This window comes from Dasypus novemcinctus, chromosome 22 (assembly GCF_030445035.2).
Source record: "Dasypus novemcinctus isolate mDasNov1 chromosome 22, mDasNov1.1.hap2, whole genome shotgun sequence".
Lineage (NCBI taxonomy): Eukaryota > Metazoa > Chordata > Mammalia > Cingulata > Dasypodidae > Dasypus > Dasypus novemcinctus.
This window is the reverse complement of record NC_080694.1, coordinates 66,028,629-66,053,232: the sequence shown is the minus strand read 5'-3', so window position 1 is coordinate 66,053,232 and position 24,604 is coordinate 66,028,629. Positions and strand designations below refer to the sequence as shown.

The 24,604-nt window shown below is 49.6% G+C and overlaps 2 protein-coding genes and 2 pseudogenes across 7 annotated transcripts; all 4 read right to left on the bottom strand.

Annotated features, from left to right (window-relative positions):
• Positions 1 to 942: 942 nt before the first annotated feature.
• Positions 943 to 7,452, bottom strand: LOC101440648 (class I histocompatibility antigen, Gogo-B*0102 alpha chain-like). Of its 5 annotated transcripts, none has more exons than XM_058285416.1 (9): positions 5,712 to 7,452; positions 3,744 to 5,472; positions 3,322 to 3,591; positions 2,762 to 3,037; positions 2,367 to 2,642; positions 2,145 to 2,252; positions 1,734 to 1,766; positions 1,529 to 1,576; positions 943 to 1,368 (listed from the first exon to the last, which is right to left on the bottom strand). In XM_058285416.1, exons 2-9 carry the CDS (start codon positions 3,805 to 3,807, stop codon positions 1,364 to 1,366), a joined length of 1,080 nt encoding a protein of 359 aa, XP_058141399.1. In that variant the 5' UTR covers positions 3,808 to 5,472; positions 5,712 to 7,452; the 3' UTR covers positions 943 to 1,363. The 5 variants fall into 5 exon arrangements, with proteins under 5 accessions (XP_058141399.1, XP_012377252.2, XP_058141398.1 ...); XM_012521798.4 differs by having other exon boundaries at positions 1,529 to 1,599; positions 3,744 to 4,383; positions 5,712 to 7,450; XM_058285415.1 differs by having other exon boundaries at positions 3,744 to 4,383; positions 5,712 to 7,450.
• A 3,583-nt stretch (positions 7,453 to 11,035) lies between these two features.
• On the bottom strand, positions 11,036 to 14,078 carry LOC101445102 (protein RUFY3 pseudogene; annotated as a pseudogene).
• A 3,133-nt stretch (positions 14,079 to 17,211) lies between these two features.
• LOC101442393 (large ribosomal subunit protein uL30-like) lies at positions 17,212 to 18,451 on the bottom strand (annotated as a pseudogene).
• Positions 18,452 to 20,770: 2,319 nt separating this feature from the next.
• Positions 20,771 to 24,137, bottom strand: LOC101442840 (HLA class I histocompatibility antigen, A alpha chain-like). 2 transcript variants are annotated; one of them, XM_012521800.4, is made up of 6 exons: positions 24,035 to 24,136; positions 23,647 to 23,916; positions 23,153 to 23,296; positions 22,665 to 22,853; positions 22,444 to 22,551; positions 20,771 to 22,052 (listed from the first exon to the last, which is right to left on the bottom strand). In XM_012521800.4, the coding sequence occupies exons 1-6, from the start codon at positions 24,093 to 24,095 to the stop codon at positions 21,742 to 21,744; spliced, it is 1,083 nt and encodes a 360-aa protein (XP_012377254.2). In that variant the 5' UTR covers positions 24,096 to 24,136; the 3' UTR covers positions 20,771 to 21,741. The 2 variants fall into 2 exon arrangements, with proteins under 2 accessions (XP_012377254.2, XP_012377255.2); XM_012521801.3 differs by lacking the exon at positions 22,444 to 22,551 and having other exon boundaries at positions 24,035 to 24,137.
• Between the last annotated feature and the right edge of the window lie 467 nt (positions 24,138 to 24,604).

The window sequence follows — 24,604 nt, the reverse complement described above, 5'->3', positions numbered from 1 at the left end:
CAGCAGCTCAGCACCCCCTTGTTATGGACACAGAACCTCATTATCCACCCAGACCTTCTGGACCCTTGTGGGGTGTCAGGAGGTTCCTGTACACAGAAGAGTTGGGGGTCCCTGTCCACGTGCTTTCCAGACATGGTTCCAGAGCTCTGCGGTCACTCGAGTGTGGTCCATGGATGCTGAGCTCCACTCTGGCCTCCTGCCTTTCCCAGAATTACAGGCCGCCCCTGCCCACCATGATGCACTGCCCAGTTCCCTGCCTGGGAAGACCATCCAGGACAATCTCAGGGACACGCCCCTCATGACCTTCAAGCTGTCCTCAAATGTCACGGCCTCAGTGAGACCCGCACTGACCCCCCAAGTTCACACAACACCTTCCCTGCATGGAGGCCAGAGGTTGTAGCTGCTTTTAGTTCACAAATGTTTCCCAGAAGCTAAAAAGGGGCATCCTGTACAGTCCTCCACCAACACCAGGTGCAGGAGTGGTTAGTGAGGACCCCCCAGGGCCTTTCCTAACACAGCTGTGGTCTCCTGGCAGCGACGGCACAACCTCCACTCACTTGACACTGAGGCTGCCAGGACTGTCCTCAGAAGTGCTGCTCTCCCTCCCCTCCCCTCCACCCCCTATAACTACAGCACAATTTCAACTCCCTCCAAGACAAGAGCAATCCAGGCTAAGACCCCACTGCCTACCTGTGGGTCTACACTAGGGTCTGCTCTCCAAATCCATGGGTTTGGGCTGCAGCCAGCATTGGGGTCAGTGGAGCTGGGTAAGGGCAGAGAGGGAGGGCAGGCGGCAGAGAAGGACCAAACCACCAGGAGTTAAATAAAGTTGACATGTCGATCCTCCTCAGTGTGAAGCCCACGTGGACGGAGCACCAACTGGACACAGCCCTGTACACACTTGGCTCCTCACCGTTAACACTTAACACAGTACACAAAAGATTCTGGAAGGTTCCCAATTCATTTTATTTCCTTTTTCTTAAGAATCTTCCTTGCCCTCAACTGAGTTCTCAATCCCACCTAATAGCAAGAATTTGTGAAAGCAAAATCCTCTGAAGTTCTCACTTTCAAGGGAAGCAGGAAGGGCAGCTCAGGACACCATGAAGTAAGACAGGGCTGTGGACGCTCCACATCCAGCTCTCCTGAGCAGGACAGTCGGTCGGGGCAGGGAACACAGGTCAGTGTGGGGGACGTGGGGGCAGGGGTGAGCTACCTCCCCATCCGCCAGCATACAATGGGAATGCAGACACACAGATGCCAGCTGAGGAAGGAAAGTCTTCACACCCAAAGGAAGGGGGTCTTGAAGTCACACAAGGGTATGAACAGGTCTGGAATCTCTGCGTCCCTCACTGAGGCAGCTTTGTCACACTACAAAAGAAAACAAGAGCATGTTCAGGTCGTCTCTGTAAATGCTGATGTCATGACCAGCCCTCCACAGTCCTCATGTCCATGTCCAAGGAATCCCCAGGACCCAGGTGAGTCCTCTTGGCCCAACCCCTCTCCCGTTTCAGGCCCCCCAGGATCTCACCTCTAGAAGCATCCAGAGATAAAACCCAGCCCTGGGCACTGTCGCTGGCTGGAGAGGAACAAACATAGGGTCTGGTCAAAGCCACAGGGAGATGTGAGTCAAGGAGTGACAGGGCTGAGCTGCCCTGTGGGCTCCGTCTACACTGCCCAAAGCCTCAGGTCAGCCTTGACCCCCCACACCACCTCCCTCTCCATCCCCCACTTACAAGCAGCCTGAGTGTAGCTCTCTCCTGTTCCACCTATGGAAAAAAAACTAGTGAGAGCAGGACATGAGGTCCTGAGAACTAGTCCTGGATCCAGGAAAGTTTTCAGAACCATAAGTGCAGAATCAGGAAACACAAGGTAGGAGATGTCTGCGGCTGGACCTTCTGCCCTACTAGAGTCTGTCCTCAGCAGCCCCTTCCCTCTGACTGCCGGGAACAGGGGCCTCCAAGTCATCACCGGGGACATTGTCCTACTTCTCTCACAGGTTTATAAAGTAAGTGTAGTAACAGGCCCAGACTGGATGGGCACGTGTGTGAGGAGGGGCTTCACGGTACCAGGAAGGGGCAGGGCACACTGCTACCCAGGCTGGAAACACCCCTGGACAAGAAACCTCAGAGCCGCCCCTTCCCTACCTGAGCTCCTCCTCCTCCAGATCAGAACTCCAGCCACTACGGACACTCCAAGGATGACCAGGGCAGCCACGACTCCCACGATGAGAATGGGGGGCCAGGAAGGCGGCTCTGAGAAGGGGGGAAGGTCAGGGACCCTGACCCCAGGCTCAGTCCTGACCCTGCTGGAGGAGCTCAGAAGGGCTCCTGCTTCCCTAGAAGAGGCCCCCACCTCATCCCACTTACCCCATCTCAGGGTGAGGGGCTCGAGCAGTCCCTCATGCTGCACGTGGCACGTGTATCTCTCTTCCTCCCCAGAAGGCACCACCACAGCCGCCCACTTCTGGAAGGTTCCGTCCCCCGCAGGCCTGGTCTCCACAAACTCCATGTCCTGGGTCTGGTCCTCCCCGTCCCGCTGCCAGGTCAGCGTGATCTCCGCGGGGTAGAAGCCCAGGGCCCAGCACCTCAGGGTGACCCCATGGTCAGAGATGGGGTGGCGGGTCACGTGGGTCCTTGGGGGGTCTGCGGGAAGGTCAGAAATTTCAGAACTTTCCATTTCTCTCCTGACCATTCTAGCAGCGCTCATGTGACCATCAGGAATGGAAAGGACATTTGGGGTTGGGCGCCCCGCCCCCCTGTACCTGTGCGCAGCAGCGTCTCCTTCCCGCTCTCCAGGTATCTCTGCAGATACTCCACGCACGTGCCCTCCAGGTAGGCTCTCCAGTGCTCTGCATCCGCGGCCTCCACCCACTTGCGCCTGGCGATCTGAGCCACCGTGTCCGCCGCCGTCCAGGAGCGCAGGTCCTCGTTGTGGGCGAGGTAGTCGGCGCCGTCGTAGGCGTGTTGATGGTACACGCGGAGGAGGCGCCCGTCGGGGCCCACGTCGCAGCCAAACATGCTCTGGAAGATGTGAGGCCCTGGCCCCGCCCCCGAGGTCAACCCCGCGCACGACCAACCATCGCCGTTGGCCCCGCCCCACGCGTAGCCCCTCCCACTCCCCACCCCCACTAGGCCCCGCCCCCGGCGCTGACTGCTTGGGCCCCTCTGCTGGAAACTCTTAAAGGAAACCGAGGAAAAGTCCCTCCTGCGCTCCCGGGTGGGGGTCCCGGGTCCCGCGGCCTCGGGGTGCAGTGGGGTCCGAGGCTCGGGCGACCCCGGCCCGTCCTGGGGATCCCGGTCGTGCGCGGGCCCTGTGGCTCACCGGCCGCGCTCTGCTTGTAGGAGCCGCGCAGGATGCTCAGGGTCTCTCCGTAAAACGGAGCCCAGGCCTTGACCCTCCGCGTCTCCCACTCCCAGTACTCGGGCCCCTCCTGCTCCACCCACGGCGCCCGCGGCTCCATCCTCGGACTCTCCGCGTCGCTGTCGAACCGCACGAACTGCGTGTCGTCCACGCAGCCCACGGAGATGTAGTGGGTGTCCCCGCGCTCGGGCCGGGACACGGCGGTCTGGAAATACCTGAGGGAGTGGGGGCCTGGGGGGACAGGGGGCGTGGTTGTCGGCGTGGGAGTCAGCGAGGGGGGCGGGTCAGCGTGGGGGTCAGCTGGGCGGAGGCGGCTTCCGGGGTCCTGCCCCCCCCAGGTCCCCCCGCCCCCTCCGTGCAGCGCCCCCCGACCCCGCACTCACCTGCCCTGGTCGGGGTCGGGGCCAGGGGCCCCGAGAGCAGCAGGAGGAGGGTCCCTGGTGCCATGGCCGGATCCCCGAGTCTGAAGGAAGCTGAGTCGGGCGGGGCGGGCTCTGGATGGGCCGCGGGGACGGCGATTGGCTTCTCCGGAACCGGGCCGGCAATGGGAGGCAGCCCTGGGCCCGCGTCACGAGTGTCGGGGCAGAAGAACCTGACTCAGGTTTGGAGAAGTGAAACTGCGGGGACCGGGGATTCCCCCCTCGGCCTCCCGCCCCACACGCCGGCCTCGGGGCGGGACCCTGAGAGCGAGACCGGGTCCTGGACTGGCCCGACCCCTCCCCTGCACGGAGCGCTCCGTCACCCCCTGTCAGTGAGACCCGGTCCTGACTCTTCACAGCTTACACATTAGTGAGGACCCGAGGGGATTTGGATGACCTCGACTGGTACTGACCATACTTGAAATTAAAGTGGAATTTAAAATACTGATTCCTGTAGATTAATACTTACACTAAAACTCATTGGACGTTGATAACGAATTCCAAAAGAAAATAATGTAATAAAAGAGTGGATCAATTTACAATTTGGCAAATCTTTCTCAGCAGTCTCAGTAGAGCACCCTTGGACTTGCACATCACATTCAATCTGTTATTTGGGTTTGAACAAAAATTCAGCCTCAGATATAAATGTTGGAAAAGAGAGACGTATTTTAATAGCCTTTTCAGGTGAGCATTGACATTCACCTTCGATACTACACTGAAAGCACATGAACGTAGTTTGTAAAGGTGAATTGCAGTCTGAAATCTTATTGAATATTTCATCTTGTGACATGAAAATCCTCAAGTGTATCTTTGCACATAAAATAGATTTTGTATTAATGCATGAAGATTTTAAAGTAGCACATTGGCCCACTGACTTATGTAGATCTTCCAGGGTTGACGCATTTCTTTACGTATTTTCAAAAGTCATACTTCTAAAATGAACACAGATCCCACCAGAAAATGTGTGGATATTGGAAAGCTGTCAAGCTTAGGGTGATGGATACCAGTTTCCCAAAATTCTAATTTTATCCTGAGAGTTTGCATTTCGTCATTGGCTCAAGCCACCAGAATAAAATATTTCAAATCACATTATTGATAGAGGATTTCTGCCCAGAATACATAAAGAACTCTTAAAACTCCACAGTCCTCCCCTATGGTAGGCGGCAGCTCAGTCACTTGAGCCACATCTGCTTCTGTTAAGAAGTTCTTTAAATTGTTCTCAGCATCCTTCTCAAGTACACCATGGTATTCCCACAGGGACTCACACAGCAAGTGCTGTAGGTGAAAATGGCTGTAATTCAACCAAGACACTGGAGCAATTTCATCTTTGCCACCAGAAAGCCTGGGTCCAAGTTTGGGTTCCATCATTGTCTTTTTGTTTTTGTTTGACTCAATCTATATAAAACATACATACAAATGAATTAGATGGAAACTGAGGGAAACAGATGTGACTCAAGTTATCGGACTTCTGTCTGCTATATGACGGTAGCTGGTTCAGTCCCTGGGACCTCCTGATCAAGTTGTGTCCGTGCAGTAAACCAGGTGAGCCACACAGCAAGAAGATGATGCAACGAAAGAGAGACAAAGGGGAAAGTCAAGGTGAGACACAGCAGCAACTAGGAACTGAGGTGGCACAAGTGACAGGGAACCTCTCTCCACATTGGAGGTCCCCAGGATCGAATCCTGGTGAATCCTAGAGGAGAAAAACAAGAAGACAAAAAGAAAAATAGGTACATAAGTGAATGGACACTTACAGCAAAACAGCAGGGCAGGGGACAGGAGAGGAAAAAGAAAAAAAAGAAACCCATAGATGCTAGGCCTTGCTTGGAAAGGATAGATTGTGTGGTGATTATTAAGGGTTAGGTTTTCCTTTTTCATTTACTATTATCACTTTTAAAGTAAAGAGAGGCTGTGCCCATGTCATTGTCTTACCTTCCACGATCCTGGAGCTCTCTGAGAAGCTGAGGAAAGCGGCCTGGTACCGGAGCCACTGAGCCTGGGAAATGAGGCTTGTCCAAATCGAGGTGGACTGTGGGCGGAAAGGCAGGCTAGTTCCAAGGACAGGCTGGGAACTAGCTCCTGACAATTTTGAGACCCCTCGAAGACTGCCAGGCAATACTTGCTGTGCTGAGTGACAGCGCGTCTTGCTAGCACTGTCCTCACCCCGGGTCTTTTCCTGTCTTGGACATGGAAGCACCCTGGACGCTGTAGAGCTGGAGCCCCCGTGCACACCCCCAGGCCCGCCCTCCTCTCCTGAACTGTCGCTGGGGCCCCCTCCAGCCCCCTCCGGGCCTCAGACTGTCCCCTCCCACGACCCCTGCTGCATCTTTCTGTACTCAGAGACCTCCCCGCGCTTCCCCAGCTTCACTGAAGGCGCCCGGCCCTGGGCTGGCCCACGCTCCGGCCTCGGGTCTTCACACGCCCGCTAGGGCCTGGCCTCTCCTCCTGTCCCCTCCGCTGCTGCCCGGCGCTTCCTGTCCAGTGCCTGTCCCAGAAACCCCCTCCTCCCTCAGGACTCCCCTCTCCTGCTCAGAAACCAGCCCTGCGGGGTTCCCCTGAGCCACAGAACCCAGGCCCACCCCCAGGTCCCTGCCCCCGAGATTCTGCGCTAACCCCAGCTCTGCCCGGCTCTCCGCTTCTCTAGAGCTTCCGGGGCTGCCCAGTGCCCTCAGGATGGAGTCAAGCTCCTCGGCCTGGCCGCTGTGCCCCCCCCCCCCCCCCCAGAGCCAGCACCGCCCCCCTTATCTCGCCGACACCCGAGGGCAGAAGGGTAGACTGGAGTCTCCCAGAAGATCATGTGGACTGAGGGGACGCGACTGGCAGGGCGACGGCTCTGCCAGTCCCCGTGACCAGCCATCATTCCAGCCGCTCGTCCTGATCCCGCCGCCAGCTGTGTGGAGCCGCTAGCAGCCCAGGGAGGCCCTGAGCTCCTTAGAGCTGAGGAAGGGGTGGAGGGGGGCGACCCTCGCCCACTTCCGGGATTTCTCGCTCCCCTGAGCCCACGTGCAGATGCTCGAGGGCAGGACCCGGGCAGGTGTGTCGGGGGCGGCTTCTCTGGCTTCTGCCCAAACTCAACCCGCCTTTCCCAGGCCCTCCAGGTGCCAAGCTCCGCGCGGGCTGGGCACGGGCGACCAAGGAGACGGACTCCGCGCCGCCCGCAGGTGTGGACAGACGCCCTAGAAAGAGGGGGCGGGGCGTGCTGCAGGGGGCTGGGTCGGGCAGCGCTGAGCCGGGCTGGGCAGCTCTGGGCTGCGCCCGGCCCCCCCCCGCCTGGCAGCGCCTCTCGCTGGCTCTGTCTGGCTCCGTTTCGCTCGCAGGTGCCCCAGGCGCTGGCGGCCCACGCGGCGGAAAAGGGCTCGGGTGGGCAAGGGACGGGCTGGCGGGTGCGGTTCCGGCAGCCCCGCGATCGCTTGGAAGGTCCTCCTTGAGCAGTGAGGCCGGACCCGGCTCGGAGGCGGGACCCCCGGTTTCCTTCCCTTCACTCCAGAGCTTCCTGAGCAGAGCCGTGGGGTCCCCTCGCGGCGGGAGTCACGGTGGGGAGGGGCGGGGGTCTCCTCGTCTGGGAATCCCTGGTTCCCGGCGGCTTCGGGGCGGCGTCCTCGGTGCAGGCCGAGTCCCTCCGGGGGCACCGCCCCCCTCCGCGCCCACCACGGCTCCCCAGCTCTTCCCCACACCCCCCACGCCCCTCCCCCCGGCCTTCCGGAGCGCGGGCAGGAAGCCCTGGTCGCCGCCGCGGCTTGGACCCGCCTTGGCGCCCGCCTCAGCCGCACCAGCCTCAGCACCACTGAGGTCCCCAAAGTGCATGCGCCACCGCCCCTTCGCCAGATGCGCTCCAGGAAGCCCCGGCCTCACTTTTTTTTGTAGGTAGGTTTACAATAATAAAAATTTAAAAACATAAATCAGGCAGAAAGTACAGAATGCCCATACGCCTCTCTCTTTCACGGTTTTCCCTATTATTAACACTTTAGGTTAGTGTGGTGCCTTTGTTACAACTGATGAAACAACACTGTTACCATTATTACCCTATTATTTACTGTAGTCCACAGTCTACATGAGGCTCACTGCACTCTACAGTTCTGTTTTTTTTTTCATTTTATTTTATTTTTGTAACATATATTCAACCTAACATTTTCCACTTGACCATTGTCAAATATAAATTTTAGAGGTATTTATTACATTCACAGTGTCATGCTCCCATCACTACATCCATTAGCAAAACTTTCCCACTGCCCCAATCAGAAACTCTATACCATCAAGTGTCAACTCTTTACTTCCCACACTTACCTCAGTGCCTGGTAACCTGCTGTATTGTCAGCATGCTCTAGAGAAGCAGAACCCACAGGTGATGTCTGTAGATAGTATGAGATTTTATAAAATAGTCTCAATGACTGTGAGGATGCACAAGTCCACATTCTGTAAGGCAGGCTGCAAGGCAGGTGCTCGTGAAGGTCCTGGATGAGTTCCCAGGAGATGCTGGTGGTCTGGAGCAGAGACAGGAATTCTCTGGATGCTGAAGACCCTTCCCCTTTAAGGCCTTCCAGTGACTGGACGAAAGTCATCACTGCTGAGGGCAAGCTCCTTAGGTGCCTGGAGATGAACAGCCATCTCCACAATCAACTCAATGTGATCAAAGTCCATGGATGCTCTGGTGTGACAGTGAGCCCAGTGCTTGCTCAACCAGACAACTGTGCGACCATCAGCTGGCTGAGCTGGTGAGTTAGCCTAACCATCACATCCATATTCTAAATTTTAGCTATGAATTTGCATATTCCAATTATTTCATGTTAGTGGGATCTTACAATAGTAGTCGTTTCATGTCTGGCTTGTTTTAGGTGACATGACGTCTTCAAGGTTCATCCCTGTTGTCACCATGTGGTAGAATTTCATTCTTTTTGTGGCTGAACGATGTTCCTCTGTATGTATACACCACATTCTGTTTACCCCTTCATGCGCTCATGGGCACTGGATTGGTTTCATCTTTTGACAATTTTGACTTTGAACATCAGTGTACAAATACCTTTTTGAATCCCTGCTTTTCATTCTTTGGGGTATATACCCAGAAGTGGGATCGACGGGTCATATAGTGATTCTATACATCACTTTTTGAAGAACTGCCAAACAGTTTTCTACAGTGGTTGCAGCATTCCACGTTCCACCAACAATGGATGAGGTTTCCTTTTTCTCTACATTCTTGTCAATGCTTGTTATTTTCCATTTTCTTTATCATAGTTCAAGTGGGTGTAAAATGGCACCTCATTGTAGTTTTGGTTTGCATTTCTTTAATAGCTAATGATGTTGAAACTTTTTTCAGGTGCTGATTAGTCATTGTATATGTTCTGTGGAGAAATGTCTATTCAAATATTTTGCCCATTCCTTTTTGGTACTGGATACTTACAACTTTTTTTTTGAATCATACAATATGTTACACAATGTATTTGATTCATAGTTATGCAATCATACAGTATTTGTCCTTTTGTATCTGCCTTGCTTCACTCAACACAATGTCCTCACGGTTCATCCATGTTGTTATATGCTTTACACCTTCATTTCTGCTTACAGCTGCACAATATTCCATTGTGTGAATAGACCACAGTTTGTTTATCCATTCATCTGTTGACGGACACCTGGATTTTTTTCCAACTTCTGGCAATCGTGAATAATGCTGCTATGAACATTGGTGTGCAGATGTCTGTTCATGTCACTGCTCTCAGTTCTTCTGGGTATATACCCAGTAGTGGTATTGCAGAGTCACGCGGCAACTCTCTATTCAAGACTATAAACCTTTTCAGGAAACAATTTATCAAACAGCACAGTTCCAGGATATTTCCACCCCAGAATTCATAGCCAGTCACAGAACTGTATCTTAAGTCTTAATTGGAATTTTAAAATCTGTACACATGTAACAATCAAAATAGAGCATTCCATCTTTCCTTCCCTTGATGATGCAATTCCTTCCCCCAAAGGGATTGTTACTAAGGCATGTCTGAGTCTTGCCCTTTCCAAGAATCCTGTGCACTAGCAGCTCTACAGCTTGGCTCAGAACATAAAGTATTTCTTATATAATAACAAACGATTTAAGAGCTATCCTCAGCCATGGATGCATTAAATTTGTTTTGCTCTACATCTGACCTAGCTTTGCTTTCCTCAACACTTCCTATTTGAAGAACTCAAATGCTAACTTTAAAACTCATTACAATTTCCATTATTACTTGGGAATAGAAGGGACTGGGGGAGAAAGTTGGTTTGTTTTGTGTTAGCAGATTCTGAGAATGGCAGATATGTATTCTTAAAATCATTTGGGGGAAAATGGCAAATGTTCCTTCATACTCTGATAATGAAATCATTTGTAGGCAAATACCAGAAACCTTCCGGTCCTGAAATAATACAATATTGTTTTAAATACACTCATAATGGGGAAGCAGATGTGGCTCAAGAGATTGATCCCCTGCTTACAACATGGGTGGCGTCAGGTTCATTTCCTGTTGCCTCCTAAAGAAGACAAGGAACACAATGCACTGATGCAACGAGCTGATGCAACAGAAGGATGCAATGAGAAACAGAAGGAAAACATAATGAAAGACACAACAAAGCAGGGAGCAGAGGTGACTCAAGCAATGAGGGGCTCCATCCCATACCTGAGGTCCCTGGTTCAGTTCCTAGTGCCACCAAAAAGACCAGCATGCAGCAAACAGACACAGCAAATGCAAACAATGATGGGGTGGGGAAAAATAAAGACATACACTCCTAATTTATATTACTCTTTAATTTCTCCTTCTTTTCCCTGAGTTTAGGTTCACAGTTTGGTAGATATAATATAAAGAGGGCATTTTCATTTCAGTTAACGTTTGTCTTTCCTCTGTGAATCTGAACATGTAATGGAGGGAGATGATCATTTTACTTTTAGTCTTATCTGCCAGGACCCCTCTCTCCTAGTATACCCTCCCTGTATTATTACTACTATTCATAAAAATGGGTAATAGCTCTTTACAAAGATATGCTATGACGAATCCTTCAAGGTGGGGTATTAGAGGAGAAAGGCTAAAGTGAGCAAATTTTATTCATAGTCATTAAAGAAAATTAGCAAAACTTCCAGCACCCCTAACCACTGCCTTTTTTCCCCAGGCCTGATGTATTTAAGTAATTCCTCCCTAAAGCTTCTGTTGATTCTGAGGACTGTGCTCTTAGGGCCTGCTGACACCTAGCACAGGTAGAGGTGGGCCCTGTATGAGTTTTGGTCCAGCTCTTGTCCTCCTGCCTCATGATGGGCTGGTGGAATGTTGTTTTGTTAAGAGCTTGGGGCAGGGACTGCAGACTTGCTCAGGCCTGACACTTGAAGGAAGAGGAAGGAGTTTGCTGAACCAGCCCTACAGATGGCTCCTCTGCAGGTCTTACACACATTCTTGGTGATGTTGCCATCTTCTTGGCAGAGCTGACACACCTGCAGCTTTCAGGTGCCCAGGGCAGATCCTGCTTATCCATGGGTGAGACCAGCTTGTGGCTTCTTCAAAGGGCATTTTCAGTTTAACATGTTCCTCTTGATTTTGTGATTCTTGACCATTTGTGTTCTGGCTCTGTGACCCCTTTCCTGGAGGCTCCTGTTGTTTTGGAACCTTCTTTCTCTTTCCTGTTTTAGTTAGAACTCAGGCTGGTTCTGCTGCCTGGTGGGCTCCTCCATGTCCAGCTGTAGACTCTTGGTCTTGTCTCTGAAGTCCTGCCCGGGAGCCGGTTGTCCAGCGCAGCAGATGGGTGGCCTCAACCAGCCTGGGGCCATCTTTGTTCGAGTCATTTAGTGGTGACAGCTACCTAAATAGTCATCTCTTCCAAGCAACTGCTTAGTTTACATTTCTTATTTACTCCTAAGCCTGAGCTATGCAGCTTTAAAGCAAGCTCATGCTTGAGAGCCCTGGGCACATCCAGGTACTGCCATGGACACCAAGGCACCTGCTTCTCAGATACCCTTCTTGAGCATCTTCACAGCCAACTCCATCTCTTGTCTTGTGCGAATCTGTCTCTCCAGCTCCTTTTCAACATCCAAGGGTAATTGTGTCTCCCACTTTCAGTGCTTTCTTGCTTTATTCAGTGCTTGCCCTTCTGTACTTCTGTCTTGCTTAGGACCCTTCTGAATGGGTTCTGCTATGTAGGCACTTCCTCTTTAACTCATTCCATTTCTTCTTGCAAGGTAATAACCCTATTGTTTGCAATTGCAAGCTCCCCTGTCAGTTTAGTGTTAGATTTTTCTAAAGCATCCACTTTTGCCTGAAGGTTGTTTATGTAGCATTCAGATATCTGTGGAGCTCCTCTACCTCACTGTTCTGGTCCAGAGTTGCAGGAATCTGACCATCTCCTTCATGCCTTCACTGTTGCTCCCATCCTCGAAATACAGGGAAACACCTGAAAAACTGCATCTGGGAATCCAAACCTTCTCCTTTCACACAGAAATCGGGATCAAGGTCTTTGCTGATGGACCAGCAATTATACCTCCTTCTTCTTCCACTATGAGGTCATTGCTCGTAGGATTCGTGAGAAGTTCCTTTTTATTGATCACACCTTTGTACACTCAGAATTTCCAAGCTTTCCTATGGTTCTAGAGGCCCAGGAGGGCTTGTTTTGTCCAAGAAAAGTTTTCTTGTCTTCAAGCAATGTTCCAGGTGGTGCTCTGTCACCAAGAAGAACTGCTGGAGAGGAGCGTGGTCACATCAGACCCTCCCCAGGTCCAGGGCTGGCTCAGCACAGCCCTTGCCACTCAGCTTGGCCCTTTGGTCAGGTGGACGTGTTCAGCAGCCATCAGGGAATCAGGACGCTGCTTCCCGCCACCTGCTGTAGCTCTTCTCAGCTCTCCCTGTCTGCAGTGGCGTTGGGCAGGCCTCTTGGCCAAACTTGTTCCTTCCTTCGCGTCCACGAGCAGAGGATGCATGCATCAAAGCTGCCACCTTCCTCTTGGGCCGCAGCCCCTCAGGAGAAGACCCTTTCCTGCCGCCTCCTCTCCAAACCCTCCTGCTGCAGCCCCAGCCTGTGACTAGGGCCACTGGGGGGGAGCTCGTTTGTAATTTTGTTGTGGAGTTCAGGATTTCTTTATTTTTTTCATGATATTAACCCTATGCGATGTGCAATTTCCAAATATTTCCTTCAATTCTGTAGATTGTCTTTTGACTGATGCTAAAGCCCTTTGATGCACAAAAGTTTTATATGTGTCTATTTTCTTTTGTTGCTCTTGCTTAGAGTGTGAAGTTTAATAAACCATTGCCTGAAGATGCTTCTATGTTTTCTTCCAGGAGTTTTATAGTCTTTTCTTATATTTAGATCTTTAATAGATTTTGAGTTTATATTTATATATATTGTGAGGTAGCAGCCCACCTTCATTCTTTGGCATATACATACTCAGTTTTTCCAGAACAATTTATCAAAGAGACTATTCTCTCCCCATTGAATGGACTTGGCAGCCTTGTCAAAAATTAATTGACCATACATAGGAGACTTTATTTCTGAACTCTCAATTCTGTTCCATTGGTCTATATGTCTGCCCTTGTGCCAGGATCACACTAATTTGATAGCTGTAGCTTTGTAATAAGTTTAGAATCAGGAAATTTGAGTCCTCCAACTTCATTCTTTTTCAAGATGTTTTGGCTATTTGGGTCCTCTTATCCTTCTATATAAACTTGATGATGGGCTTTTCCATTTCTGCAAAGAAGGCCTTTGGAATTTTTATTGGGATTGTGTTGAACGTATAAATTCTTTTGTATAGAATTGTTACCTTAAGAGCATTTGGTTTTCTTTTCTAGTCTATTAACAGACTGATTTCTTCTTTGGTTTCTTTGAGTAATGTTTTGTAGATTTTTTTTGTGTGTACATTTTCATTACATATTTGGTTAAATTCATTTATAGATATTTGATTCTTTTACTTGCTATTGTAAATGGAATTTTTTTCTTGATTTTCTCTTTAGATTGCTCAGTACTTGTGTATAGAGCCCACAGATATTTTGTGTGTTTATCATTTACCCTGCCACTTTATTGAATTTGTTTATTAGAGCTAATGACTGTTTTGTAAATTTCCCAGTATTTTCTATATAAAGGATTAGTCATCTGGAAATAGGGAACATTTTGCATCTTGCTTTACAAATGGGAGGAATTTGATTGCTTCTTTTTGTGTAATTGCTCCAGCTAGAATTTCCAGCACAATATTGAGCAAGAGTGGTGGCAGTGGGTATTTTAAATTTCCCAATGGGCTGTGGATGCAAAGTACTGGAAATGTGCAGGCTTTTATAAAGGGTATTTATTTAGGGTAAAAGCTCACAGTTCCATGGTCATGAAAAATCCAAACCAAGGCACCATAAGACGTGCTTTCTCACCAACATCAACTGCTGTGGGTTCTGGTGAGTTGCCACGTGGAGAAGCAAGATGGCACCCATCTCTGTGGAGCTCCCTGCCTTCCCCTCCAGAATCTCCCATCCCCTGGAGCTCAGCTGTGAGCGACCAGGCACAGGGCTTGTCTCCTTTCAGTACTCCTGTATGCATCTCCACTGCTCTGCTCTCTTCTCAAGCTCAGCTGTACCCTCAGGCATCCAGCAGGCTCCTCTCCTCCTGAGCTGTTCCCTGGATCAGCCTCTTGGGAGCTTCATGCTTAAGGAATCTTCTTGGTCTCACGTTTAGGAATCAAATACCTGCTCCCTTTATCCTCCGCCTCTCCCTTTATGTCAGACTCAACACGAATCATGCCTCCTGATGTAATCCAGTCAAATGCATCTCACACCCACAGGAATGGGTTAGTTTACAACAGAATATTTCTCTTTTTGTGATTCATAAATTAATTTCCACAGGAATGGCTAGTTTAAAACATAATATGTCCCTTTTTGGGCTTCATAAAATGATTTCAAACTGCCACAGTGAACATCCCTGTCTGTGCCTAATCTTAGTGAAAGTTTTCTATCTTCTGACATTGACTATGATGCTAGCTGTGGGTTTTTCATGTTGTGCCCTTAAGCATATCGAGGAAGTTTCCTTCTATCCTTACTTCTGGGTGCTTTTATTAAGAAGAGATGCTGGATTTTTAAAAGTATCTTTTCTGCTTCATTTGTGATAATCATGTGTTTTTTTCTCCATTGTTCTATAAACGTGACAAAATACATTCATCAATTGATTCTTACTTTGAACAACCCATACATGGCCAGGGACATTAGGTGGTAATTCAGAATTCCAGAACAGACAACTAACATCAAAGACTGTATACAGATAGATAGATGTACACACAAACACAAACACTTCCTGACCACTTCTTTTTTAATATTTGTGACTCTTTATTTCTCTATTTTTTCTTAAATGTTACATTAAAAAATATCAGTTTCCCATATATCTCCCACCCCCTCATCCCACTCCTCCCCCATCAACAACCTCCCCTCCACCTCAGCACACTCATTGTACTTGGCGAACACACCCCAGAGCACCACCACACCACATGGGTAACAGTCCACATTGTAGTTTACACTCTCCCCCAGTCCACCCAGTAGGTTATGGCAGGATATATAATGTCCAGCATCTGTCCCTTCAACATCATTCAAGATAACTCCAAGTCCAAAAACGCCCCCACATCACATCTCTTCTTCCCTCTACCTGCCTGCAACAACTACTGTGGCCACTTTCTCCTCATCAATGCTACAATTTCTTCCATTACTATTCACAATAGGTCCATAGTAGAATATCAGTAAGTCCACTCTAATACATATTTTTTCCCTCATCCTGTAGACCCTGGGATGGTGATATTCACTCACGTCTATAACATAAAGGGGCTTAAGTTCCACATGGATGATGGATGCAATTCTCTTGCTTGCGGTTGTAGGCATTCTCACTTCCCTGGTGTGGTGGTTGACCATCTTCACCTCCCTGTTAGCTGGTGTGGGTAAGTCCAACGAGCCAGAGAGTAGGAGCTGCAAGACTGCTGAGGCTCAGAGCCCAGCTGGCACATGGACAGTCCAGAGATTCAAGTGTCCTGAGTATGCACCAACCCTAGTGCCAACCACAGGTTCAATAAAAGTGACAGAAGAGACATGTGTAGAAAGGCCCACATCTGTGTCCAACACCATCATACTCAGGAACACAAATTCCAAAGTAGGGCCAACTGACATGGCACTGAATTCCAGAGCCATTTGCCATGACTATAGAACCTGTGTGTCTCTATAGCCCTCAGGACAACCAGTACCTGGGGTTGTATGTACTTTGGCTGTCTCTGGGGTCCTCTGGAGACTCGTATAAGCGTGACCCCTCTGATGACCTCCCGACTCTTTTTTGAAGATTCTTAGCCATAAAAACTCATTTGTTTTTGCCATTTCCCCCTTTTATTCAAGGTCAAAAAGTAGTTTTAAATACATGATCCTACATGTAAGCTGAGATATTCTGCTGGTCTTAGTTGATCGTTCTGTTCAAGGTCTTTTTCTAGTTACATTACCAGTTGGTGCTTGGTAGTAATCCCTTGATGGCAGGGAGGCTTTTCCCTGGGAGTCATGTCCCCTGCTGGGGGGAAGGTAATGCATTTACATGCTGAGTTTGGCTTAGTGAGTGGCCACATTTGAGCAACATGGAGGCTCTCAGGAGGTAACTCATAGGCACCCTGCAGCTCTAGGCCTAGTTCATATTTCAGTCACACAGGCTCATAAGCATAGTCATCAGTATCAAGGGTTCATTGTTGGACCATCCTTCTTCTAAAATTACTTGTAATTCAGTACTGGCAACAAAGAATTCTGTTTTTCTTTATCTAAAACAGGGGTTCTTAACCTTTTTTTCCCACAGATGCCCTTTGTCAGTCAAGGGAAAACCAAAGACCCCTTACTAAGTCCACACTATCCTGTGTTATTTAATAAATGTACCACACCTGCATCAACACATCCCCACAAGAGTAATGTCTTTTTATATTTAAATTCGAGTTCATGGACCCCTTGTTAAGAACCCCATATATAAAAGATTTTTTTACAATATATTCTTAACAATACTGATTTTCCAATCCATGAGCAAGGATTTTTCCTCCATATCTTTAGGTCTGCTTTTATTTCCTTTTGCAATCTGTTGTAGTTGTCAGGGTAAAGGATTTTCATCCTTCTCATTAAATTTATTTCCAAATATTTTTTTCATGTTTAAATGAGGCTTTTTAAATATTAGAATAATTTTTAGTTCATAAAAAGTTGAAGAGCTAGTACAGGCAGTTGCAGTTATCCTTCACCCAGTTTCCCCTGCAGTTAGTACTTACAAAAGCATGATAATTTGTTACCACTAAGAAATAACGGTTCAAATAGTATAATGCCTGGATCTATAAACTTTATTTAGATTTCACTACTTATTCCACTAATGTCCTTTTCTTTTTGTTTCAGAATCCAACCTAAGATACCACATGATGTTAGATAAGGATTTTACAATATTTGTAACTATTAATAAATATTTATATGTGGAGGATTTTTAAAATTTCATTTTCTAGTTGTCATCACCACTAGTATATAGGAATAAAATTGATGTTTATGAACTGACTAGTATCCTGTGGACTTGCTAAATTCATTTACTAATTCTGATAACTTTTTGAAGATTTTTTGTGGGTTTCTAACATAGATGATCATGCTGTTGGCAAATAATGACAGTTTTACTTCTTCCTTTACTATCTATAGGGCTTGCATTTCATTTCTTGCCTTCTTGCACTGCTCAGGACATCCAGAATAAGGTTAAATAAAAATGGTGTCAGTGGACCTCTTTAGTCGCTCTTAGGAAGAAAGTATTTATCCTTTCATCATTGAGTATGATGCTAGCATAGACTTTCACTGATGCCTGGATCCACATAGAGGAAACTGCTTTCTCTTCCTAGTTTGCTGAGAGATTTTGTCTTGAAAGGTGTCACATTTTGGCAAGTGCCTTTTCTGCATCTGCAGTAATGGTGACATGGTGAACTATTCTATCCCATCCCATCCCATCCCATCCTTCTTTAGCTAACCAGACTACAAAAATAGTCATGGTAGAACCTTAGTTCATCCTTCTAATAAGCCTATTGATTTGGTCTTCCCTGTTGCCAGTGTCTCCCCCTTCTACAAAATGGGTTGTCTTTCTCTTCATTCCACCTCTGGGAGAAGATAATTTGAAGGGCCACAGGAAATTGCTTCTTTGAAGTGTTTCCCAACAGTATAGATCTCATGAATCAGGTCTTCCGTGCAGATGATGCCATATTTACCAAGAGATTGTGCAATCAATGAGTTATCTGTCAAGGCAATCCACTTCTTGTTGATCTTGCCATAACCACGATCATAGATCAGTTCATTCACTGATTTCAGGTTTGGGTACCCCCATGCAATATATGGTTCCACAATTCTCAGCATGTTAATTGAGGCCTTGCTGAGCTTAACAAAGGTGCCACTGAGGATCTGGCAAAGGCAAAGAAGCTGCAATACTTTTCCAACCTTTGGGCTCACACCATTGATACCTCTGATCATGATGAGAAATGCCAATTTGGGTTCTGCAGCTACATAGAAGTTTTCAGCTTTTCTTGCCATTCAAGCCATTCTAATCTCAGTCCTGTACATCTGCCTATATTCTTTGTTATAGTACTTAGTTTTTTTCATAGATAAGCTTCCCCCTTGCCTTTTGAAGCATCTTTGGGAAACTTCTTTCTCAAGCGCTTATCTTCAGTTCAGCAAAATTCCTTTGCTTTTTCTTAAGGGTTTCTGGTACAGCAAGAACCTTCTTCTCTTCAACACTCTCCATGGTTCCAGCCAGAAAAGAGCTCTTTATTCTATTTAATTTGGAGAACAGAGATGAGTTGCCGATCTTAAACCACCTTTGCGTTCCCAGCTAACTCAATTTGGTATGATCTACAATACTCTTTAGGTATTTTTGCATTTGGTTTGCTCCCTCACATTTTGTGTGGATTTCTAAGCCCAGAATCATGAAGGACAGAGTTCAGTACTTCTCTTTCCTTGTGATGTCTTTGCCTGGTTTTGAATGAGGGTAACACTGGGTCCGTACATGAATAGGGAATTGTTCTTCCTTTAGTATATAAGAGGGTTTGGGTAAAAATGATACTATTTCTTCATTTTGTGATTGATACAATTCAGCAATGAGACCTTCTGGACATGGAGGTTTTTCTGTGGGAAGGTTTTCAATTACTAATTCAATTTCTACAATTGATAAAGGCATGAACAAAACTTTGTTTCTTCTTTTGTAATTTGTGTTTTTCAAGGAAACTCTTTATTTCATCTAGGTTGAGAAATTTATTGGTATGTTCCCTTGTCCTTATACTTTCTAAAGCATCTGTATAGATAGCCATTGTTTTGTTCCTGATATTGGTAATTTGTGTCTTTTTTATCTTGTCAGTCTAGCCAGGGTTTATAAAATGTATTGGTATTTCCCCATCAAATAATCTTTGTGTTTCATTCTTTTCCCCTATGTTCTATCTTATTTTATTTATTTATTTATTTATTTCTCCCCCCTTCAGCCCCCACCCCAGTTGTCTGTTCTCTGTGTCCATTTGCTGCATGTTGCGTGTTCTTCTTTGTCCGCTTCTGATGTTATCAGCGGCACAGGAACCTGTTTCTTTTTGTTGCATCATCTTGTTGTGTCAGCTATCTGTATGTGCGGCACCATTCCTGGGCAGGCTGAACTTTCTTTTGTGCTGGGCAGCTCACCTTACAGGGCACACTCCTTGTGCTTGGGGGTCCCCAATGCGGGGGACACCCCCGCATGGCAGGGCACTCCTTGCATGCATTAGCACTGCGCATGGCCCAGCTCCACACGGGTCAAGGGGGCCTGGGGTTTGAACCGTAGACCTCCCATGTCGTAGACAGACACCCTGACCACTGGGCCAAGTCCATAGCCTGTGCAATCTTATTGATTTTTGGTCTTATCTTTATTATTTCCCTCCTGCAACAAGGGAGCCTCTACCTTATCATGTCCCAGACTAAAGACATGCAAGCAATGGAGGAGCAATTTCATCATGTCTTGGGTCTGCTGAAAAGTTTGCTGACAATCTGCTCCTGACCAACTTGCAGTAGCACAGCATCTAAACTTGGGGGGTGTATTACACTCTTAAGGGGTCACATGAAAACTAGAAAGGTTATGGATCCTCTCCACAGAAATGTGTGCATGGACAAGGAAATATAAAATGTATATGAAATGCCAGTGCACACATGATCCTCTGAAGTCTTAGAGATCTGGATTTTTAAATCCTACTAAGAGTAAAAGACAGGGAGAAATGTTTTCAGAAATCACTTATCCATCCAGCAATGACTCTCTACTTGTTAGGATAAACTGACAAAGACAAAAGGTGAAATCATAACAGACTATAAGGGAAAGAGTTGAAATATGTCATTTATTAGTCACCCACTTTTCCAACCAAACCTGAGTGCTATCAGGGTACCAGATAAAGTTCCAGGTTGACCCCGGCTCCAGGAATCGACATCTGTCCTCACTTTCCATCCTCCATGCTCATCCCGCAGCACCTGGACCTCTTCCCACATCAGGGAATTCCACACTTAGGAGCCTTGGTGGAGGCAGAGCCACCACCCGCCATGAAGAGGGAAGCTCACCTTCCCAACATGCTTGAGCTGGACATGGAGGAGGCTTGGCCTCCCCGTTAGATGACCACAGCAGACTCTGGCTCAGGACGTGCTGACCCAGTGATGCTGGGACTGTGCAGAGTCCAGTGGACTCTGGGGCTTGTGACTGGCACGGGTCATCCAGGCAGGAGCAGCGGGTCTTACCTGAGGCCCTATGTCCAGTGTCAGGCCAGGGGGTGGCCAAGCCCCTTGCCCAGCAGCAGTGGCCTTGGTTCCCACAGGGGACCCACCTAGGGTGGGTTGGGGATTCTGTCCTGGGTGTGTGGCCTCAAGTTCCTGGTTCTGGGGCTTTCCCCAAATAAAGTGAGCCCCAGGATCACGTGTACAAACTCCTTATGTTGAAATAAGAAAAATCTAAAATCAATTGTTTGTACCAAGAAGTGAGCATTAAATCCATTAAGAAATAAAGATACATAGTAAGAATTCAGAGCTTTAATTTATGAAGAACTTTGAACCACTTTATAAATTCCCACTTGGCTATACCCCATCATAGAGAAGGCACATGCATTTCCCAATATCACCCTCATAACTAATACATTTCTTCCTTTTCTTTTCCAGAAAGGACATTTTTATATGGTTCAAGCACCACATGGGGCACTGTGCTCATCACCGGCAGAACAAGCTTCACCGTCCAGCTGAGCCAGGATGGACTGAGGAGCTTGTGATGAAGAACTTGGGCTTCTCCCCCAGATCTCCAACTCAGAAAATGGGCTGAAAGCCCAGAAAACACATTCCACCACCCCAGGGAGCTGGAGCACAGACATGTGGCCTCCCTGGTGTGGGTCCTTCCTCTAAAGATGGACCTGAAATCCAGCAGCTTAGCACCCCCTTGTTATGAACACAGAAACTTGTGCTCCCCCAGACCTTCTGGATCCTTGTGGAATGTCAGGAGATTCCTGTGCACAGAGGAGTTTGGGGCTCCCTGGTCTACGTGCCTTCCAGATGCAGTGCCAGAGCTGTGCAGTCTCCAGATTCCTATTTCCAATGGCAACTGATAACCTCACCTACATTTCTGATGGACATCTCAGATTCAAGTTTTCCTAAACAGAATGCCTGCAATGACCCTTCAACTGCTCTCCTTCCAGAGATTCCCCCTCCACTAACTGCAGTTCCTCCTTTCTATTTACAACTCCTTGTTTTCTTCGCATAGAATTTTTTGCCTCCTCCTGACTTTTTTTTCTCTCACAACCCAAAAGTTAATCTGCTAGGACACCCTATAATATTTTAAATATAGACTTCTATTTCCCACTGTTTTCCCTGCTCCTTTCCAGGCAGATCAACTCCCATCTCTAGTTGGAACACTGCACTGATTTCATCCTCTTTTCCTACGTCCTCACTGACCCTTGACCTCTCAACTGTATTCTCAGCACAGCAGACTAAGTAATCATTTAAGAGAAATCATAACATGTGTCTCCTTTCCAAAATTTTCTCTCAAGTCCCATTTGATGCAGAAAATTTTCATCTTCCCACATCCACAAGTCCAAAGACCGGGCTGACCTCTGCCTGTCCCCATGAGGCTGCTGTAGCCACTCTGGCTTCCTGCCCTTCCCAGAACCACAGCCCGCCCCTGCCCACCACGATGTGCTACCCAGTTCCCTGCCTGAGAAGTCCTTCCCAGACATGCTCGGGGACTTGCTCTTCATGACTTTCAAGCTGTCCTCAAAGGTCACGGCCTCAGTGTAGCTCCCTCCTTTCCCACCTGTGGAAGAACAACTAGTGAGTCCAGGACATGAGGTCCTGAGAACTAGTCCTGGATCCAGGGAAGATTCCAGAACCGTGACTGCAGACCTGGGGCAGGATCAGGAAACACGAGGTGGGGGATGTGTGGGCTGGACCTTCTGCCCTCCTGAAGGTCTGTCCTCAGTAGCCCCTTCCCTCTGACTGCTGGGAACAGGGGCCTCCACGTCATCACTGGGGGACATTGTCCTACTTCTCTCACAGGATTTATAAAGTAAGCGTAATAACAGGCCCAGACTGGATGGGCACGTGTGTGAGGAGGGGCTTCACGGTACCAGGAAGGGGCAGGGCACACGGCTACCCGGGCTGGAAACCCCCCTGGACAAGAAACCTCAGACCCGCCCATTCCCTACCTGAGCTCTTCCTCCTCCAGATCAGAACTCCAGCCACCATGAACCCTCCAAGGATGACCAGAGCAACCACGATTCCCACGATGAGGATGGGGGGCTGGGAAGACAGCTCTGAGAAGGGGGGAAGGTCAGGGGCCCTGATCCCAGCCTCAGCCCTGACCCTCTGGAGGAGCTCAGAAAGGTTCCTGCTTCCCTAGAAGAGGCCCCAACTTCGTCCCACTTACCCCATCTCAGGGTGAGGGGCTGGGGTAGCCCCTCGTGCTGCACGTGGCACGTATATCTCTCTTCCTCCCCAGAAGGCACCTCCACAGCCGCCCACTTCTGGAAGTTTCCGTCCCCCGCAGGCCTGGTCTCCACAAACTCCATGTCCTGGGTCTGGTCCTCCCCGTCCCGCTGCCAGGTTAGCGTGATCTCTGCCGGGTAGAAGCCCAGGGCCCAGCACCTCAGGGTGACCCCACAGTCCGGGTTGGGGTGGGGGGTCACATGTGTCCTTGGGGGGTCTGTGGGAAGGCCACAAACTGCAGGAACTTTATACTTCTCTCCTGGCCATTCTAGCAGCGCTCATGGGATCACCAGGAATGGACAGGACATTTGGGGTTGGGCGCCCCGCCCCCCTGTACCTGCGCGCAGCAGGTCTCCTTCCCGCTCTCCAGGTGTCTCTGCAGGTCCTCCAAGCACTCCCCCTCCAAATAGGCTCTCCAGTGCTCTGTACCTCCGGCCTCCTCCAACTTGCGCCGGGTGATCTTGGCCGCCGTGTCCGCTGCGGTCCAGGAGCGCAGGTCCTCGCTGAGGGCGAGGTGGTCGGCGCCGTCGTAGGCGAACTGTTCATACCCGCCAAGGAGGCGCCCGTCGAGCCCTGGTAACAGCCACACATCATCTGGAGGGTGTGAGACCCTGGCCCCGCCCCGAGGTCAGCCCCGCCCACAGGCCCCACCCACCATAAACGATCACTTTTGGATCCGCCCCGCGTTTAGCCCCGCCCACTCCTTACCCGGCAGCCTCCCCACTAGGCCCCGCCCACCTGCTCACTCCGCCCCCGGCGGGGATTGGTCTAAATTGAAAACGAAACAGAAAAAAAGTCCCTCTTGTTCCCGGGTGGGGTCCCGGGTCCCGCGGCCTCGGGGTGCAGTGGGGACCGAGACTCGGGCGACCCCGGCCCGTCCTGGGGATCCCGGTCGTGCACGGACCCCGGGCCCCGTGGCTCACCCGCCGCGCTGTGGTTGTAGGAGCCGCGGAGGGTCCGCAGTTTCTCACGGTAAATCTGCGCCTTGTGCTTTTGGATCCGCGTCTGCTCCCCCCAGTACTCGGGCCCCTCCTGCTCCACCCACGGCGCCCGCGGCTCCAAACTCGGATTATCCGCGTCGCTGTCGAACCGCACGCCCTGCGTGTCGTCCACGCAGCCCACGGCGAGGTAGTGGGTGTCCCCGCGCTCGGGCCGGGACACGATGGTGCTGAAATACCTGAGGGAGTGGGGGCCTGGGGGGACAGGAAAGGGGCGGGGGTCAGGGTGGGGGTCGCGGCTTCCGGAGTCCTGACACCCCTCTCCAGGTCCCCCCACCTCCGGGGCAGCCCCCCCCCCCGACCCCGCACTCACCCGCCCGGGCCTGGGTCAGGGCCAGGGCCCCCGAGAGCAGCAGGAGGGTCCCCGGCGCCATGGCCGGATCCCCGGGTCTGGCGGAACCTGAGTCCGGGCGGGGCGGGGCGGGCTGTGGATGGGCCGCGGGGCCGGCGATTGGCTTCTCCGGAACCGAGCCCGCAATGGGAGGCCGCCCTGAGCCCCGTCATGAGTGTCGGGGCAGAGGGACCTGACTCGGGTTGGGAGAAGAAGTGAAACTGCGGGGACCGCGGACTCCCCCCTCGGCCTCCCTGCTCCACACGTCAGCCTCGTACAGAGACCCTGAGAACGAGACCCGGTCCTGGACTGGCCCGACCCCTCCCCTACGCCGAGCACTCTGTCACCCCATCAGTGAGGCCTCGTCCTGACTTCACAGCTTACAAATTAGTGAGGACCCCGAGGGGATTTGGGTGACCTCTGCTGGTACTGACCATACTTGAAATTAAAATGGAATTTAAAATACTGATTCCTGTAGATTAATACTTATAGTAAAACTTATTGGACGTTGATAACTAATTCGAAAAGAAAATAACCTAATAAAAGAGTGGG

Coding starts and splice junctions, on each gene's coding strand:
- LOC101440648 (XM_012521798.4), bottom strand. CDS start 3,807: ATGGCACCAGGGACCCTCCTCCTGCTGCTCTCGGGGCCCCTGGCCCCG. Junction 2,253..2,366: donor GCCCCTCACCCTGAGATGGG/GTAAGTGGGATG, acceptor CCCCCTTCTCAG/AGCCGCCTTCCTGGCCCCCC. Junction 1,600..1,733: donor GAGCTACACTCAGGCTGCTT/GTAAGTGGGGGA, acceptor GGCTTTGACCAG/ACCCTATGTTTGTTCCTCTC.
- LOC101442840 (XM_012521800.4), bottom strand. CDS start 24,095: ATGGCGCCGGGGACCCTCCTGCTGCTCTCGGGGGCCCTGGCCCTGACC. Junction 22,854..23,152: donor CAAGTTGGAGGAGGCCGGAG/GTACAGAGCACT, acceptor TCTACCCGGCAG/AGATCACGCTAACCTGGCAG. Junction 22,552..22,664: donor GCCCCTCACCCTGAGATGGG/GTAAGTGGGACG, acceptor CCCCCTTCTCAG/AGCTGTCTTCCCAGCCCCCC.